At 44.0% G+C, this 19017-nt stretch overlaps 2 protein-coding genes and 2 gene segments (V, D, J or C); 3 read left to right on the top strand and 1 right to left on the bottom strand.

Annotated features, from left to right (window-relative positions):
* Nucleotides 1-1685: 1685 nt before the first annotated feature.
* Nucleotides 1686-12636, bottom strand: LOC134865787 (armadillo repeat-containing protein 1-like). 3 transcript variants are annotated; one of them, XM_063885510.1, is made up of 8 exons: nucleotides 9703-12636; nucleotides 8871-9102; nucleotides 4218-4410; nucleotides 4005-4096; nucleotides 3746-3929; nucleotides 3545-3661; nucleotides 3168-3242; nucleotides 1686-2689 (listed from the first exon to the last, which is right to left on the bottom strand). In XM_063885510.1, the coding sequence occupies exons 3-8, from the start codon at nucleotides 4377-4379 to the stop codon at nucleotides 2501-2503; spliced, it is 819 nt and encodes a 272-aa protein (XP_063741580.1). In that variant the 5' UTR covers nucleotides 4380-4410; nucleotides 8871-9102; nucleotides 9703-12636; the 3' UTR covers nucleotides 1686-2500. The 3 variants fall into 3 exon arrangements, with proteins under 3 accessions (XP_063741580.1, XP_063741579.1, XP_063741582.1); XM_063885509.1 differs by lacking the exon at nucleotides 8871-9102 and having other exon boundaries at nucleotides 9703-12631; XM_063885512.1 differs by lacking the exons at nucleotides 3168-3242; nucleotides 8871-9102 and having other exon boundaries at nucleotides 9703-12631.
* LOC134866553 (uncharacterized) lies at nucleotides 11260-14456 on the top strand. Its single transcript, XM_063886769.1, is given in 5 exon segments — nucleotides 11260-11678; nucleotides 11780-12111; nucleotides 12180-12372; nucleotides 12489-12659; nucleotides 12662-14456. Coding segments are annotated over 5 exon segments (984 nt in total). The 5' UTR covers nucleotides 11260-11623; the 3' UTR covers nucleotides 12895-14456.
* LOC134865788 (Ig kappa chain V region 2717-like) lies at nucleotides 14456-15569 on the top strand. The segment is given in 2 exon segments: nucleotides 14456-14911; nucleotides 15002-15569. Coding segments are annotated over 2 exon segments (408 nt in total).
* A 1638-nt stretch (nucleotides 15570-17207) lies between these two features.
* Nucleotides 17208-18260, top strand: LOC134865789 (Ig kappa chain V region 2717-like). The segment is given in 2 exon segments: nucleotides 17208-17597; nucleotides 17688-18260. Coding segments are annotated over 2 exon segments (408 nt in total).
* The last annotated feature ends 757 nt before the right edge of the window (nucleotides 18261-19017 follow it).

Below are 19017 nucleotides of genomic sequence, written 5' to 3'. Positions count from 1 at the left end.
ATGTATTTTGTTTTTTTAAAGATGGTCAATGTTCAAATAATTCATAGATATCAAACGTTAATTCAAAGTAAGATAGATCCAAATATTTGTAATAAATAACAAATACATATTGGGGGCTTTTATTTTGAAGGAGACGCGTTGAAGATTCCGGTCCCATCGTTGTGCGCAGACTCGGAGGATCGGATTCAGTAGTTTTAAAATAAACTAATTACTAAAGATTAATTGACATTTTATTCATATGATCTTTTTCATTTTATTTTAAACATTTTCTTTAAGCTTCCTGATCATGTGCTTTCGAAAAATTAATAATAATAAAATAATAATAAAATAATGATAAAATAATAATAAAATAATGATAAAATAATAATGATATAATAATGATAATATAATAATAATGATAAAATAATAATAATAATGATAAATAATAATGATAAAATAATGATAAAATAATAATAATAATAATAAAATAATAATAAAATAATAATGATAAAATAATAATGATAAAATAATAATAATAATAAAATAATAATAAAATAATGATAAAATAATAATAATAATAATAAAATAATAATAAAATAATGATAAAATAATAATGATAAAATAATAATAATAAAATAATAATAATAAAATAATAGTAAAATAATGATAAAATAATAATAATAAAATAATAATAAAATAATGATAAAATAATAATGATAAAATAATAATGATAAAATAATAATAATAAAATAATAATAATAATATAATATTAATAAAATAATGATAAAATAATAATAATAAAATAATAATGATAATATAATATTAATAAAATAATGATAAAATAATAATAAAAAATAATAATAAAATAATAATAAAATAATTATAAAATAATAATAATTATAAAATAATTATAAAATAATAATAATAAAATAATAAAAAAATAATAATAAAATAATAATAAAATAATAATAATAAAATAATAATAAAATAATAATGATAAAATAATGATATAATAATATACAAATAATAATGATATAATATTAATATTATGCTAATAATTATATTATAATAATATACAAAAAATAATATAATAATTGTTACAATATTAATAAATATTATTCTTTTCATTTTAAATGAGAGCATCATTTATTCAATAAACATCTTGCTGTATGGCGACTGAAACATAAACTACAAGTTAAAATAATAACATTTACATTAATGACATTACTTATGTTTTCTGATTCTATTTATTTGAAAGATATTTGTTTTCCTGCTCTTAAAGTGCTGTATCGCAGTGTTACAGGAAAGGCTGCAGATAGAAATGTAAGAGAATCATACAATGTTTGGTAATGTGTATCCAGAACATTTGGTAATGTGTATCCAGAACATTTGGTAATGTGTATCCAGAACATTTGGTAATGTGTATCCAGAACATTTGGTAATGTGTATCCAGAACATTTGGTAATGTGTATCCAGAACATTTGGTATCCAGAACATTTGGTAATGTGTATCCAGAACATTTGGTAATGTGTATCCAGAACATTTGGTAATGTGTATCCAGAACATTTGGTAATGTGTATTCTCTGTGAAGTCTTTCCTACTGTAGATATTTGAGCTGTTTATGTTTCTGCTTCATTCAGCCATTTATACATTTTTAGATCTCCTCTTCTAACATAAAACTTTTAGTATTTAAAGTAGAAGCTGTAAACGTTCAGGACAGATTTTTATTCATCATCACAGAAACAGCAGAACAGATACGTCAGGATTTCAGTAGAAACCACAAAAAAAATCAATAATAAGTAAATACAAAATAATAAGAAATACAAAATAATAATCAGGATATAAATAAGAAATAAATAAGAAAAATAAGAAATATATATAAAATGGTAAATATATAAATAATAATGAATAAGCATTACATAGTAATAATAATAACAAAACTATAATCCGACACCTCTGAATGACTTGGTTCATGCAGGAACAGGAGCTTACACTGAGGAGTAAATGTGATTTATTACTAAACCATTCATTAAAACGCAGATTAAATTATAGCTTCCATGTGGGCCGAGAGACAGACGGACTTTAAAGGGTTCTTATTCTGAATATGTAGTGTTTCTGAGCGGGACTGAAGCTGGTCTAAATGTATTTGTTGGAGTTCTGTGAGGACAGAGCGACTGAAGCCCTCAGCTGTTCCTGGGAGAGCTGACCACAGCGTGCCCTCCGGCTCAAAGCTAACAGAGACACGTCCGCTCCGTGTGTCATTAACCTGAAACCCTCACTGACAAGACACAGACAAGACACAGACACACACACACACACACACACACACACACACACACACACACACACACACACACACACGCGTAAGTAAGTAAGAAGCAGTCGGAGGGGGAGGGTTCTTCCTGTCCCTTCAGACGTCTCGTCAGACGGACCCGTGGTCCCGGCTCCACGCCGTCAGCAACCCCGGTTCTGACCCGCCGTGGCGTCTGGCAGCGCTGTGGTTCTGAGAGGAGGCGGAGCATCACCAGTAGAACGAGCGGGACATGAAGTTGGTGGCGGCGCCCAGCCAGCTGTTCCCGTCCCGGTCCGATCCCACCCGGGTCACCGCCTGGTCGGGGTCCACAGATGGACTCTCATCCTCGGACAGATAGTCAGGCAGCTCCACGTTCTGCTCTGCTGCTGAACCCTCCTCCGCCAGCGGGACCAGAACCTGGAAACATTGTTATGATTTGTTGTTATTATTATTATTGTTGTTGTTGTTATTATTATTATTGTTGTTGTTATTATTATTATTATTATTGTTATTATTGTTATTATTATTGTTATTGTTGTTGTTATCTGCTTCTGTAGTGTGTGTACGCTTGCTGATTGGTCGGGGTGGTTTTACTCTCGGTGCATTTGACTTTCATATTCCATTCCTCAGCCTTAACGTACAATGTGCTGTTGATATTTGAAATGCTCCTTTATTTCTGCCGGTGTTATTGTTGATGGTTTGTCTCTTCAGTGTGACTGCCTCTCTCCCCATGCTGCAACACAAACATCCCCAGGTTGGGATCTATGAAGCTCTCCTTCTCCTTTAGAAACACCACAGCGTCCACACCAGACGAGGCATTAAACCAGAGCGCTCTGATACCCCACTTTACCGGAGGACAGTGAACGCAGCATCACATAACAACTGAAGCACTCACCTCCTCCCCCTCCTCCCCCCTCACCACCTGCTGAGCCCGCATCACCTGGGTGGAGCCGATCGCTGCCGCCAGAGCCTGAAACACATCCCATCATTCAGGAGGAGGAGCAGGGGGAGGAGGAGGAGGAGGAGAGGAAAAGGAGGGGGAGGAGGAGAGGAGTAGGAGGGGAAGGGGGAGGGGAAGGAGGAGCAGGAGGAGGGGGAGCAGGAGGGGAAGGAGGAGCAGGAGGAGGAGGAGGAGAGGAGGAGGAGGGGTAGGGGAAGGAGGAGCAGGAGGAGGAGGGGAGGGGGTAGGGGAAGGAGGAGGGGAGAAGCAGGAGGAGGAGAGGAGAACAGGAAGAACAGGAGAAGGAGCAGGATGAGCAGGAGCACCCTCACCTCGGCCCTCAGGTCTGAGCGGATGCGTACGATGCACCTCCTCAGGCTCATCTGGAAGGTGAAGCTGATGACTCCTCTGACCCTCAGCAGGGCCTCCTCACACTGGTTCCTCCGGCTCTGCAGCACAAAGGATTCAGAACCCATCAGCGCGTCCTACCAGCTGCTGCCCCCCCCCCCCCCCGTCTGAAGCATGGAGCCCACCCAGTCGTCCATCCCCTCGATGTGCAGGGTGATGGTCTTGGCCCTCTTGTTGCTGGACCCCAGGAAGAACTGCGCCCGGCGCCGGCCGCTGATCGGGCCGTCGGGCTCCGAGGCGCTGCCGGCGGCCGCCAGCAGCTCGTAGATCTCCGCTGCCAGCAGCCGGGTTTCTCCGGGGGTCGTGGACCTGCGGGACCACGGGAAGCGTTTTCAGTACAATGCCTACTTACAGGAAATCGGCTGTGAAGACCCCCCCCCTCACTTCTGCACGACGCTCTGCAGACTCAGCATCATCCCCAGCTCGCCCTGCAGCCTCTCTTGGTTGGATCGGCATTCTGCCAGGTACCGGACAGCCTGGGGAAACGACCACAGGGGGGCTCAGTTTCAGGGACTCAGCTGATTGGAAAACTTTCCCAAACATTTCGACCAATAGAACAGCCTGAGCCGCACCCTGCTCCGCCCACCAGCAGCTCACCAGCAGGGCGGAGTAGACCACCTGGGGGTTGGGGTTGTCCAGGAACAGGATGAGTCCCGGCAGGCAGCCCTGGTCCTGCACGATGGCCCGGCGATTCATGGGGTCTGCGGCCAGGTCCCTCAGCTGGTTCACCACCAGCAGGGGGTCGGGCTCCGCGGTCATGGTGGACGCTCACTCCCCCATGCACCAGCGCCTGGGGAGGGGCAGCAGACAAGCTCAAGAGTGTTTGTTTAACAGCGCTGAAGAATCAGGAGGCCTTCAGAACCAGAACTCACCAGACCACCACAGACCCTCATCATTGTATTTATCGTCAGCAAAGAAGTGTTCTTAACTTCAGGGAGTTTATTTGTAATGTTTGCATTTGTTGCTTAATTCATTCATTTCAGGATTTATATTATAGGAACATACTTTTTTATTGGCATATTTAATAACTTGGACTTGATTGTTTCTCCACTCCTTGACCGTCCGGTTTTAATCCACAGTCATTTTCCACAAGGCCAACATTTACATTAGTATTGATGATAAGAATCTGACACATGCTGAGTTTGGGGAAAGAGGATAAAAAAAAGTTTGGGATGTGACCTAAAGGAAAAAATAAAACGGCCTTTAATCTTAGAATCCTGAGAATTCTGAGATTTCAGACTGAGGGAGAGACAGAAAGAAGGCAGGAGCTTTCAGAGGCAGACTGAGGGAGAGACTGAAAGAAGGCAGGAGCTTTCAGAGGCAGACTGAAGGAGAGACTGAAAGAAGGTAGGAGCTTTCAGAGGCAGACTGATGGAGAGACAGAATGAAGGCAGGAGCTTTCAGAGGCAGACTGAGGGAGAGACAGAAAGAAGGCAGGAGCTTTCAGAGGCAGACTGATGGAGAGACAGAAAGAAGGTAGGAGCTTTCAGAGGCAGACTGAGGGAGAGACAGAAAGAAGGCAGGAGCTTTCAGAGGCAGACTGAGGGAGAGACTGAAAGAAGGTAGGAGCTTTCAGAGGCAGACTGAGGGAGAGACTGAAAGAAGGCAGGAGCTTTCAGAGGCAGACTGAAGGAGAGACTGAAAGAAGGTAGGAGCTTTCAGAGGCAGACTGAGGGAGAGACAGAAAGAAGGCAGGAGCTTTCAGAGGCAGACTGATGGAGAGACAGAAAGAAGGTAGGAGCTTTCAGAGGCAGACTGAGGGAGAGACAGAAAGAAGGCAGGAGCTTTCAGAGGCAGACTGAGGGAGAGACAGAAAGAAGGCAGGAGCTTTCAGAGGCAGACTGAGGGAGGGACAGAAAGAAGGCAGGAGCTTTCAGAGGCAGACTGAGGGAGAGACAGAAAGAAGGTAGGAGCTTTCAGAGGCAGACTGAGGGAGAGACAGAAAGAAGGTAGGAGCTTTCAGAGGCAGACTGAGGGAGGGACAGAAAGAAGGCAGGAGCTTTCAGAGGCAGACTGAGGGAGAGACAGAAAGAAGGTAGGAGCTTTCAGAGGCAGACTGAGGGAGAGACTGAAAGAAGGCAGGAGCTTTCAGAGGCAGACTGAGGGAGAGACAGAAAGAAGGTAGGAGCTTTCAGAGGCAGACTGAGGGAGAGACAGAAAGAAGGTAGGAGCTTTCAGAGGCAGACTGAGGGAGAGACAGAAAGAAGGTAGGAGCTTTCAGAGGCAGACTGAGGGAGGGACAGAAAGAAGGCAGGAGCTTTCAGAGGCAGACTGAGGGAGAGACAGAAAGAAGGTAGGAGCTTTCAGAGGCAGACTGAGGGAGGGACAGAAAGAAGGCAGGAGCTTTCAGAGGCAGACTGAGGGAGAGACAGAAAGAAGGCAGGAGCTTTCAGAGGCAGACTGAGGGAGAGACTGAAAGAAGGTAGGAGCTTTCAGAGGCAGACTGAGGGAGAGACTGAAAGAAGGTAGGAGCTTTCAGAGGCAGACTGAGGGAGAGACTGAAAGAAGGTAGGAGCTTTCAGAGGCAGACTGAGGGAGAGACTGAAAGAAGGCAGGAGCTTTCAGAGGCAGACTGAGGGAGAGACAGAAAGAAGGTAGGAGCTTTCAGAGGCAGACTGAGGGAGGGACAGAAAGAAGGCAGGAGCTTTCAGAGGCAGACTGAGGGAGAGACTGAAAGAAGGCAGGAGCTTTCAGAGGCAGACTGAGGGAGAGACTGAAAGAAGGCAGGAGCTTTCAGAGGCAGACTGAGGGAGAGACAGAAAGAAGGCAGGAGCTTTCAGAGGCAGACTGAGGGAGAGACAGAAAGAAGGCAGGAGCTTTCAGAGGCAGACTGAGGGAGAGACAGAAAGAAGGCAGGAGCTTTCAGAGGCAGACTGAGGGAGAGACAGAAAGAAGGTAGGAGCTTTCAGAGGCAGACTGAGGGAGAGACTGAAAGAAGGCAGGAGCTTTCAGAGGCAGACTGAGGGAGAGACAGAAAGAAGGTAGGAGCTTTCAGAGGCAGACTGAGGGAGAGACAGAAAGAAGGCAGGAGCTTTCAGAGGCAGACTGAGGGAGAGACAGAAAGAAGGCAGGAGCTTTCAGAGGCAGACTGAGGGAGAGACTGAAAGAAGGTAGGAGCTTTCAGAGGCAGACTGAGGGAGAGACTGAAAGAAGGCAGGAGCTTTCAGAGGCAGACTGAGGGAGAGACTGAAAGAAGGTAGGAGCTTTCAGAGGCAGACTGAGGGAGAGACTGAAAGAAGGTAGGAGCTTTCAGAGGCAGACTGAGGGAGAGACTGAAAGAAGGCAGGAGCTTTCAGAGGCAGACTGAGGGAGAGACAGAAAGAAGGTAGGAGCTTTCAGAGGCAGACTGAGGGAGAGACTGAAAGAAGGTAGGAGCTTTCAGAGGCAGACTGAGGGAGAGACAGAAAGAAGGCAGGAGCTTTCAGAGGCAGACTGAGGGAGAGACAGAAAGAAGGTAGGAGCTTTCAGAGGCAGACTGAGGGAGGGACAGAAAGAAGGCAGGAGCTTTCAGAGGCAGACTGAGGGAGGGACAGAAAGAAGGTAGGAGCTTTCAGAGGCAGACTGAGGGAGAGACAGAAAGAAGGCAGGAGCTTTCAGAGGCAGACTGAGGGAGAGACTGAAAGAAGGCAGGAGCTTTCAGAGGCAGACTGAGGGAGAGACAGAAAGAAGGCAGGAGCTTTCAGAGGCAGACTGAGGGAGAGACAGAAAGAAAGCAGGAGCTTTCAGAGGCAGACTGAGGGAGAGACTGAAAGAAGGCAGGAGCTTTCAGAGGCAGACTGAGGGAGAGACTGAAAGAAGGCAGGAGCTTTCAGAGGCAGACTGAGGGAGAGACTGAAAGAAGGCAGGAGCTTTCAGAGGCAGACTGAGGGAGAGACAGAAAGAAGGTAGGAGCTTTCAGAGGCAGACTGAGGGAGAGACAGAAAGAAGGCAGGAGCTTTCAGAGGCAGACTGAGGGAGAGACTGAAAGAAGGCAGGAGCTTTCAGAGGCAGACTGAGGGAGAGACAGAAAGAAGGTAGGAGCTTTCAGAGGCAGACTGAGGGAGAGACTGAAAGAAGGTAGGAGCTTTCAGAGGCAGACTGAGGGAGAGACAGAAAGAAGGTAGGAGCTTTCAGAGGCAGACTGAGGGAGAGACTGAAAGAAGGTAGGAGCTTTCAGAGGCAGACTGAGGGAGAGACAGAAAGAAGGTAGGAGCTTTCAGAGGCAGACTGAGGGAGAGACTGAAAGAAGGCAGGAGCTTTCAGAGGCAGACTGAGGGAGAGACTGAAAGAAGGTAGGAGCTTTCAGAGGCAGACTGAGGGAGAGACTGAAAGAAGGTAGGAGCTTTCAGAGGCAGACTGAGGGAGAGACTGAAAGAAGGTAGGAGCTTTCAGAGGCAGACTGAGGGAGAGACTGAAAGAAGGTAGGAGCTTTCAGAGGCAGACTGAGGGAGAGACAGAAAGAAGGTAGGAGCTTTCAGAGGCAGACTGAGGGAGAGACTGAAAGAAGGCAGGAGCTTTCAGAGGCAGACTGAGGGAGAGACTGAAAGAAGGTAGGAGCTTTCAGAGGCAGACTGAGGGAGAGACTGAAAGAAGGTAGGAGCTTTCAGAGGCAGACTGAGGGAGAGACTGAAAGAAGGCAGGAGCTTTCAGAGGCAGACTGAGGGAGAGACAGAAAGAAGGCAGGAGCTTTCAGAGGCAGACTGAGGGAGAGACTGAAAGAAGGTAGGAGCTTTCAGAGGCAGACTGAGGGAGAGACTGAAAGAAGGCAGGAGCTTTCAGAGGCAGACTGAGGGAGAGACAGAAAGAAGGTAGGAGCTTTCAGAGGCAGACTGAGGGAGAGACAGAAAGAAGGCAGGAGCTTTCAGAGGCAGACTGAGGGAGAGACAGAAAGAAGGCAGGAGCTTTCAGAGGCAGACTGAGGGAGAGACTGAAAGAAGGCAGGAGCTTTCAGAGGCAGACTGAGGGAGAGACTGAAAGAAGGCAGGAGCTTTCAGAGGCAGACTGAGGGAGAGACTGGAAGAAGGTAGGAGCTTTCAGAGGCAGACTGAGGGAGAGACAGAAAGTTTTCACATGAAATTTGTCTAATCTTTCTGCATATGTTCTTCAGTTGGACACATCTGATTCCGACAGGTACATTAGTAAACTGAAGCTCTCGTTTGAAGATCAGATTCTGTCTTTGCCAGATCCATACAATATAGATGATGGCTGGTATGCTGCTGATGCTGATACATTGCCCCCTGTAGGCTACAGGATCTTGACCTTCATAACTACCTGATTAACACTCCAGGCCCCGCTGGATACATTTAGTTTGTTTCTGAAGGAAATCGAGAAATCCCTACACCTTTTGCTTTATCTGGCGGTGCAACCCTGAACACAACACGTTTTCGTCCTCGTTTCACACAGCAGGAGCCGGCTGGATCTCTTCAGGTCAGTGGGAAGCCGCTGGCGTTCTGCCACCCGGAAGTATCTTGGCGCCTATTGCTCACAAACATTCTGAAATGGTCTATAATAAGAATGACATTTGCTGAGTTTGAGGAAGAGGCAGAACAGTTTAAAATAAATGGAATTCTGAAGAAAAAGATCCACCAAAAAAAATAGTTTCCCCCCCAATTTACCCCCCCCCCCCCCCCCCCCCCAACAAATACAAAACATAGTAAAAGTAAAAAATAAAGTAAAGAATTTTGAGATGAAAGCCAAGATCCTGAGATGAAAACATTTATATAAATAAATATATTTATCTTGTTATTTCAGAGAAATTATTTTTCAGGGAAGTAAATTTAACAAGTCAACAAATCAATTTCTGGAAACTAAAACATTTTACGATAATCTAAATAAATGTCGGAATTCTGAAATCCAACCAGAACTCAATTACATTTTCCCTTCTGGTCACACCCCAACATGAGTCCTCATGTGCCCCCCTTCTCATTTTAAGGGTTTTCAGGCATGTCTCCAGCACTGGAAACACCTTGAACAGGGAAGCCTTGGACCCTCACAGAGCGGTGATGCCGCTGCAGCAGCCCGGTAAAAGGCTCTCTTCTTCGGATCCGAGCAGTGTGTGAGCCGCCCCTCCGTCTGGAGCAATGCTAATGCTAACGGAGCTCACCTCGGAAGTCCCGGTGTTCGTCCCGGCAGATGAGAGCGTTCCTTCCCGGGTTAACCTCTGCTGAGTTTAATCACAGATACTGTGGTCTACTGTCAGTGATACAGGCTGGAGGTTCTTCAGCCAGCACACTCACGTTTCAACATCAAGGCCACTGATTGGAGGAATAGCAGCCATGTGATTCTGCTGACCAATCATCTGCATTGTTCTCCAGCGTTAAAGGACCCACGCCCTGTCTGTGCTAACCACGGTGCTAACACCAATAATAATACAACACAAATCAATACAACAATAATAGACTTCATGTGGAAAGTAACCTTTTATATTAAACAGACTACAAATTCAACAGTAAAATATTAAACATATGATTTAAGGAAAACTACATGGAATACATGACATAATAAAATAAAAGCCAGTAAATATTCATAATAATACAATAAAAACGACAATAATACACTTCATTTGAAAAGCATCTTTTATATTATACAGAATAAAAATAAAACAGGTTATAAGAAATAATGAATAGAATACATAAAACAATATGCAAAATACAGCCCTCTAAATATTGAACACCCTCTGAAAACATAGCTGGCAAAATACAGTGCATTTATTACAAAAGCTCATACTTTATATTGTTACTGACAGGTGAGTTGGATCAACATGACAGATTTGAAAAATCTAAATGAAACAAAACCTGAATTTCCTTTCTGTTTAAACACTGAAAATAAAGGGCACAGTTAACACAAAACACAAAGTGCTTTGTGATTGGTTTACATGTGAGTGTGAGTGTCCAACAGAGGGCGGCAGGAACACAAAGTTAATGTAAGCTTAAATGGAGAGGTGAACTTTATCCATGCCAAAAAACCAACAAGCAACCGTCCAATCACAGGCCTTAGAGACAGCCTTTCAAAAATAAACCATATAGCTCCCTCTGCACGGAGGTTTGTTTCCTGCTCGGTTTGTCGTCAGCTCAATTACGGGAGAAGTGCTGCCTCGATCTTTAGGAACCTCAATAGAAAGGTTCAGAATGGGCAAATGTAGAACTCATAATGTTGTCAGAATAATTAGAAACAATCATTTCTCCCTGGGAGGGTCCGCTTTAATGGCACATTTAGTTGGATCAAGAACGGTCAGCATGTTGTTCAAACTCTCTGAGCCTTCTGACTAAATCTAAGGCAACCACCAAAGCTCTCTGAGACGGGAAGCTTGTGTTGTAACATGTCTGCAGCCCACAGTGACAGGAAACACCAGCACTCTGTACAAAAACCTTTGGAGCAAAGACAACACAATACTGCTCAACTTCATTGCACCAGTCTCAACAGACTGATGGATTTAGGTCATATTTAACTCGCTATTGATGACATTTCAATGCAGAATCTCCATGAACTGGTGTGCTGCACAAACTTATCTTATAGAATAAGTTTCTCTGCTGGTCTATGATTTCAAATACCGCAGGGTTCAATCATAGATCCTCTCATGTTATATCTACATGCTGCTTTATGTGAAGAATTGTCTTTGTTTTGCAGACAATATCAAAAAGAGGAGTCTGATATAATCCAGGAAACACGGCAGCTGGATTTCTTTGGTTAATTACTCCTGTTTCAAACGTTTTATAATGACATTTATTGATAAAGGAATCACCAAACTATGACATTGATAACCTGCAGCAGCCAGGTACAACATGCTGCTAGCAGTCTGATAACCAGGAGGAAGAGTAACTGAAAGAAGAGAAGTACAGATCTGAGAGGAGACAGAGAGATTCAGGGAGGAGCTAAGATGTTCCTGAACTACAGAAGAGAGAGGAACTTCCATATTCACCAGAGATCAACACAGACCATCATCATCATCACCAGAGATCAACACAGACCATCATCATCATCACCAGAGATCAACACAGACCATCATCATCATCACCTTCATCATCATGCTGTCAGTGGATGTGTTTGTGTTTTATCTGCAGATTCTTCTTGTTCTAAAAGGTAGTTTACCTTCTGCTTTAATTCTACTTCCATTACCATCTGAAGATGAATGTGTTCAGTCTCTTAAAGCATTAAATGACGGGTTCATTTCTTTCATTCAGGTATCAAGTGTGAGGTTCTGACTTCACTTGATGAAGAAGTGTTCAGTCCAGAAGGCAGCCCTGTTACTCTGTCCTGCAGATACTCCAACAGTGATTATTTCTACTGGTATCGACAATATCCAGGAAAACCACCAATCTTGATCATCTCCCATCTGGAATCAGGAGGTATTATGTTGAATCCAGTTTCTGGACTGTCTGTTCAAGTGAGTGAGGGTAAAACCCAAATGGATCTGCAGATCTCCTCTGCTGCAGTGACAGACTCTGCTGTGTACTACTGTGCTGTGAGGCCCACAGTGACAGGAAACACCAACACTCTGTACAAAAACACCAGCTGACACACTGACAAGCTGCTGGAAGCCTTTTCTCCACACTGGTGTACTGAGCTGTTCACCTCCACTAGAGGGCCACATCATCAAGTAGGCGGTGCACGACTTCTGCACTGTGTTCAACCATTCAGTCAATAATAAGTGCTGCTGTGAAGAGAACAATCCTCACCCTGAATGCTGAGCATCAGCTACTTCCTGCTGCTGATTTAAACCTTGTTGTAGAGATGGAACATTGGCTGTGGATTATTCTTGCTGCTCTCTCCTTTGGTAAGATAGAAACTACAACATGTTTCTGGTAACTGTTTAAAGCTACTGATTGTTCTCCTTTAATCCATCATCTTTATTGATTCATCTCTTCCTCTGCATGGTCTCTTCTTCCCCAGAGTGTAAAGGACAAGACACAGTGACCCAGCCAGCAGGAGGAGTGAGCGCTGCTGAAGGAGACACACTTACACTTGACTGCACATTTAAGACCAGTGACCGAACTCCCTATCTGTTCTGGTACAAACAAGAAGTCAATGGTTACCCAAAGTACATGCTGAAGAGATTCTCAGGAATGAAGATAATGCTCCAGAGTTCCAGAAAGACAGATTTGATGCTTCAATCAACAAGACATCAGTTCCTCTGCAGATCTCCTCTGCTGCAGTGACAGACTCTGCTGTGTACTACTGTGCTCTGAAGCCCACAGTGACAGGAAACACCAACACTCTGTACAAAAACCTTTGGAGCAAAGACAACACAATACTGCTCATCCTCCCCCAGAGGGAGCCTCTCTCTGTCAGACTTTAGGGAAACAACACAGCTAATGTTCAAACAACTGAACCTCCTGCAGAGAGGCCTCCTTTATGTGATGCTTCAACACCACGTTGCTTGACTTCATCTCACACATTTATCCCGATCATCTTCAATCAGTGTATTCCACCATGTTCCAGAGTCCTGATGGAACTCCACCTTAAACACTTCTCCTCTCTCAGATTTATTCCCACAGGCTCTGAAACCTGCAGTCATCAAACCACTCTTAAAGAACAACCCAGGCGCTTCACTAATGAACATTTAAAGGCCGAGTAAAAGAATTGAAAAGTTGTTTCCAACAGTTAAAAGTCTTCATTGGCACTTAATAACTGTTTGGATGTGTTCCAGTCACCACAGCACTGAGACTGCTCTTGTTCAGGGCTTTAATGACATCCACTGAAACACAGACCGTGGCAGAATCTCAGTGTCAGTGTTATCAGATCTCAGCGCTGCATTTGACTCTGTGGACCACAACACATTACTAGACCCACTGGAGAACTGTGGGGGACTTTCATTGGTCTGAATCCTCCATAAAGGAGAGGGGAACTCTGTTTCTACAGGTAACTCCACAAGTGAGTTAACTCATCTGACCTGTGGGGTTCCTCAAGGCTCCATCCTGGGGCCTCTTGTCTTTAACATCTACATGCTACCACTGGCTCAGATAATGGATAACAATGAAATCAGTTACCACAGCTATGCAGACGACACACACGTGGTTGTGACCACGATATCCATTAGTTTGATTCTTTCCTCTGGGATTCACTCCTGGGCTGATAAAGGAATATGCGATTGTTGAGACTAAAAGCTATGTCCAGATGCGATTGAAAAATAAAATATTCTTCTTCATTTCAAGGTGATGCAGAAATAAATGAACATTTTCAAACAAACTATTCCTTACATAAACTGGTACTTTAAATGCTAAAAGGAGAAATAAGGAACCAAGCCACAGTGTCACACACTCCCAATAAGGTCTACAGACTATGCTTCAATCAGCCACACCACACTGCTGCAAACCCGACCTGCAGGAGTTACACACTCCACTTCAATAAATAGTACACACCACACAATCTCATGCTGTTGATCTAGTCGAAACTTATCAAGTGATATCAATTATGGAAATGTGTCCTACATAACCTCTAATTGTATTTTGGAATAACACAACAAATGTTGTGTGTGCTTTTACTCATCCTTGCTACATGAGGCCATCAAGCCATCAGCTGAAGAAGACTCTTTGCTGCGTCACTCTTCACAATCTGTCTGTGGTTTCATGTGGTGTTCCACAGGGTTCAATCCTAGGTCCTCTCACTTTGTAACTGGATTCAGTTTATCTCCAAGCACAATGTGATCGTAGCTTCAATTGGAACAGCAGCTTGTGTTGTTGTGGTGTTCAGGACCTTTATAATGTGGAGTGATGAAGGAATATTCAGAAAACAATGAAACACCTGCAGCTGGTACAACATGCTGCTAGCAGTCTGATCACCAGGAGGAAGTGAGAGAAGAGAAGTACAGATCTGAGAGGAGACAGAGAGATTCAGGGAGGAGCTAAGATGTCCCTGAACTACAGAAGAGAGAGGAACTTCCATATTCACCAGAGATCAACACAGACCATCATCATCACCAGAGATCAACACAGACCATCATCATCACCAGAGATCAACACAGACCATCATCATCACCAGAGATCAACACAGACCATCATCATCATCACCAGAGATCAACACAGACCATCATCATCACCAGAGATCAACACAGACCATCATCATCACCAGAGATCAACACAGACCATCATCATCACCAGAGATCAACACAGACCATCATCATCACCAGAGATCAACACAGACCATCATCATCACCAGAGATCAACACAGACCATCATCATCATCACCAGAGATCAACACAGACCATCATCATCATCACCAGAGATCAACACAGACCATCATCATCATCACCTTCATCATCATGCTGTCATTAGACTATTGTTTACATTCCCTTCTGTTAGTCTCCATTCTAAGAGGTACGTAACATTCTGCAGGAAGACACTAACTTCTAATGTTGATAAAAGGTGATCTATTAACTGAGTCTGTTGAATTACTCCTCTCTTCAGGCGTCAGCGGTGAAGATCTCTCTCCATTACAGACAGAAGAGTTCAGGTCAGAAGGCAGCACTGTTACTCTGTCCTACAGATACTCCAAAACTATAACAGTTAGTGAATATTTCTACTGGTATCGACAATATCCAGGAGAACCACCAGAGTCTATTCTCTACATCTCTACAACTTCTACAAGACTAGCAGACTCTCTGAAATCAGACAAAAGGTTCTCTTCTAAACTGTCTGAAGGAAGGAACATCGATCTGCAGATCTCCTCTGCTGCAGTGACAGACTCTGCTGTGTACTACTGTGCTCTGAGGCCCACAGTGACAGGAAACACCAACACTCTGTACAAAAACACCAGCTGACACACTGACAAGCTGCTGGAAGCCTTTTCTCCACACTGGTGTACTGAGCTGTTCACCTCCACTAGAGGGCCACATCATCAAGTAGGCGGTGCACGACTTCTGCACTGTGTTCAACCATTCAGTCAATAATAAGTGCTGCTGTGAAGAGAACAATCCTCACCCTGAATGCTGAGCATCAGCTACTTCCTGCTGCTGATTTAAACCTTGTTGTAGAGATGGAACATTGGCTGTGGATTATTCTTGCTGCTCTCTCCTTTGGTAAGATAGAAACTACAACATGTTTCTGGTAACTGTTTAAAGCTACTGATTGTTCTCCTTTAATCCATCATCTTTATTGATTCATCTCTTCCTCTGCATGGTCTCTTCTTCCCCAGAGTGTAAAGGACAAGACACAGTGACCCAGCCAGCAGGAGAAGTGAGCGCTGCTGAAGGAGACACACTTACACTTGACTGCACATTTAAGAGCACATCTCCCTCTCTGTTCTGGTACAAACAAGAAGTCAATGGTTACCCAAAGTACATGCTGAGGAGATTCTCAAGAAGTGGAGATAATGCTCCAGAGTTCCAGAAAGACCGATTTGATGCTTCAATCAACAAGACATCAGTTCCTCTGCAGATCCAGAAGCTTCAGCTGTCAGACTCTGCTGTGTACTACTGTGCTCTGAGGCCCACAGTGACAGGAAACACCAACACTCTGTACAAAAACCTTTGGAGCAAAGACAACACAATACTGCTCATCCTCCCCCAGAGGGAGCCTCTCTCTGATAGACAGTACATCATAAACAGTGCAGACTCTTAGACTGCATTCACACCTAACAGTCCTCTTCTCTGGTGCACATCAGACACCAGTTTGTGACGCGGTTTCATTTTTCAGAAGGTTGGGTTTGCGTTCACACAGCAAACCTCAAACAGACTATAAACTGTAAACAACAGCCAGTGCACGGAAATGCTGTTCAACAATTGGTCAGACATGAAGCGGGTAAAGCCCCGTATAATGAGACGTTCTGCAGTAAGGGGGAGGTGTCCCCGACCACAGGGGGCTCTGATCAGATTGTACCACGGCCTTTCTGCTGTGCTCAGGGACCAGTGAGGGGAGCAAAAGCAGATATAGCCTAGCTTATGTTCATAGCTGTTTATATCTGTGTGAATTAATGAGTGATTTCAGAATGAAGGACCCTATAGGCCAGTGGTTCTCAAGCTTTCTTCAATAATGTACCCCCTTTGAAAGAAAGTCAGCCAAGTCCCCCCTGCAGGGAAACAGCCTCTATGAAGAGGTCCAGCTGCTCCATCAGTGTCTGATTTATGAAAACCTTTAACTGAGAAACTCTTAAAGCCACATTTCAAATGTTTACATCCATCACTAAATTCATGGCAAAGCAATGACATCATGCAGTAACACTGAGAGACATCAGCTGCTTTGAACTGATCCTTTAATAAGCTGTACAGTTTAGTGAGGAACATGGGCTGGAGCTTCACTGAGGGTCTTTGTTATTCTCACTGACATCGAGGAGACTGCCGCTTTCACACTTTCTCCAGGCACTCTGTTTCTTGCCTCCCAATATTTTAGCTTTTCATTTTCTTTTGAAATCTCAGATTTTTTATCCAAATTTCAACTTTTTTGAATTTCTGAATTTTTTTCGAATTTCTGACTTTTCTTCAGATTATTGACTAACAGCAAGAACACAGAGCTCATGGTTGTGGCACCCAAGCAACACCTGACGAGGAGGAAGAGTAACGGAGAGAAGAGAAGTACAGATCTGAGAGGAGACAGAGAGATTCAGGGAGGAGCTAAGATGTTCCTGAACTACAGAAGAGAGAGGAACTTCCATATTCACCAGAGATCAACACAGACCATCATCATCATCACCAGAGATCAACACAGACCATCATCATCATCACCAGAGATCAACACAGACCATCATCATCATCACCAGAGATCAACACAGACCATCATCATAATCACCAGAGATCAACACAGACCATCATCATCACCAGAGATCAACACAGACCATCATCATCATCACCAGAGATCAACACAGACCATCATCATCACCAGAGATCAACACAGACCATCATCATCATCACCAGAGATCAACACAGACCATCATCATCACCAGAGATCAACACAGACCATCATCATCATCACCAGAGATCAACACAGACCATCATCATCATCACCTTCATCATCATGCTGTCATTAGACTATTGTTTACATTCCCTTCTGTTAGTCTCCATTCTAAGAGGTACGTAACATTCTGCAGGAAGACACTAACTTCTAATGTTGATAAAAGGTGATCTATTAACTGAGTCTGTTGAATTACTCCTCTCTTCAGGCGTCAGCGGTGAAGATCTCTCTCCATTACAGACAGAAGAGTTCAGGTCAGAAGGCAGCACTGTTACTCTGTCCTACAGATACTCCAAAACTATAACAGTTAGTGAATATTTCTACTGGTATCGACAATATCCAGGAGAACCACCAGAGTCTATTCTCTACATCTCTACAACTTCTACAAGACTAGCAGACTCTCTGAAATCAGACAAAAGGTTCTCTTCTAAACTGTCTGAAGGAAGGAACATCGATCTGCAGATCTCCTCTGCTGCAGTGACAGACTCTGCTGTGTACTACTGTGCTGTGAGGCCCACAGTGACAGGAAACACCAACACTCTGTACAAAAACACCAGCTGACACACTGACAAGCTGCTGGAAGCCTTTTCTCCACACTGGTGTACTGAGCTGTTCACCTCCACTAGAGGGCCACATCATCAAGTAGGCGGTGCACGACTTCTGCACTGTGTTCAACCATTCAGTCAATAATAAGTGCTGCTGTGAAGAGAACAATCCTCACCCTGAATGCTGAGCATCAGCTACTTCCTGCTGCTGATTTAAACCTTGTTGTAGAGATGGAACATTGGCTGTGGATTATTCTTGCTGCTCTCTCCTTTGGTAAGATAGAAACTACAACATGTTTCTGGTAACTGTTTAAAGCTACTGATTGTTCTCCTTTAATCCATCATCTTTATTGATTCATCTCTTCCTCTGCATGGTCTCTTCTTCCCCAGAGTGTAAAGGACAAGACACAGTGACCCAGCCAGCAGGAGATGTGAGCGCTGCTGAAGGAGACACACTTACACTTGACTGCACATTTAAGAGCTCTACCGGAACTCCCTCTCTGTTCTGGTACAAACAAGAAGTCAATGGTTACCCAAAGTACATGCTGAAGAGATTCTCAGGAGGTGGAGATAATGCTCCAGAGTTCCAGAAAGACAGATTTGATGCTTCAATCAACAAGACATCAGTTCCTCTGCAGATCTCCTCTGCTGCAGTGACAGACTCTGCTGTGTACTACTGTGCTCTGAGGCCCACAGTGACAGGAAACACCAACACTCTGTACAAAAACCTTTGGAGCAAAGACAACACAATACTGCTCATCCTCCCCCAGAGGGAGCCTCTCTCTGTCAGACTTTAGGGAAACAACACAGCTAATGTTCAAACAACTGAACCTGGTTCACACTACCTGACAGAGGACTCAGTACCAGACGTATACTGAACCAAAGATGTTGCTCCTGACACACACACTGCTTCTGTTAGTCCGTTTTGTTTCCAGGCTAGAAATCCAATGAAATCAATGAGTATACTCATTAGTAATTACTGACCCCAAGGTA

This window comes from Eleginops maclovinus, chromosome 6, assembly GCF_036324505.1.
Source record: "Eleginops maclovinus isolate JMC-PN-2008 ecotype Puerto Natales chromosome 6, JC_Emac_rtc_rv5, whole genome shotgun sequence".
NCBI lineage: Eukaryota > Metazoa > Chordata > Actinopteri > Perciformes > Eleginopidae > Eleginops > Eleginops maclovinus.
The sequence above is the reverse complement of the archived record's forward strand: the minus strand, read 5'-3'. Positions and strand labels throughout refer to the sequence as shown.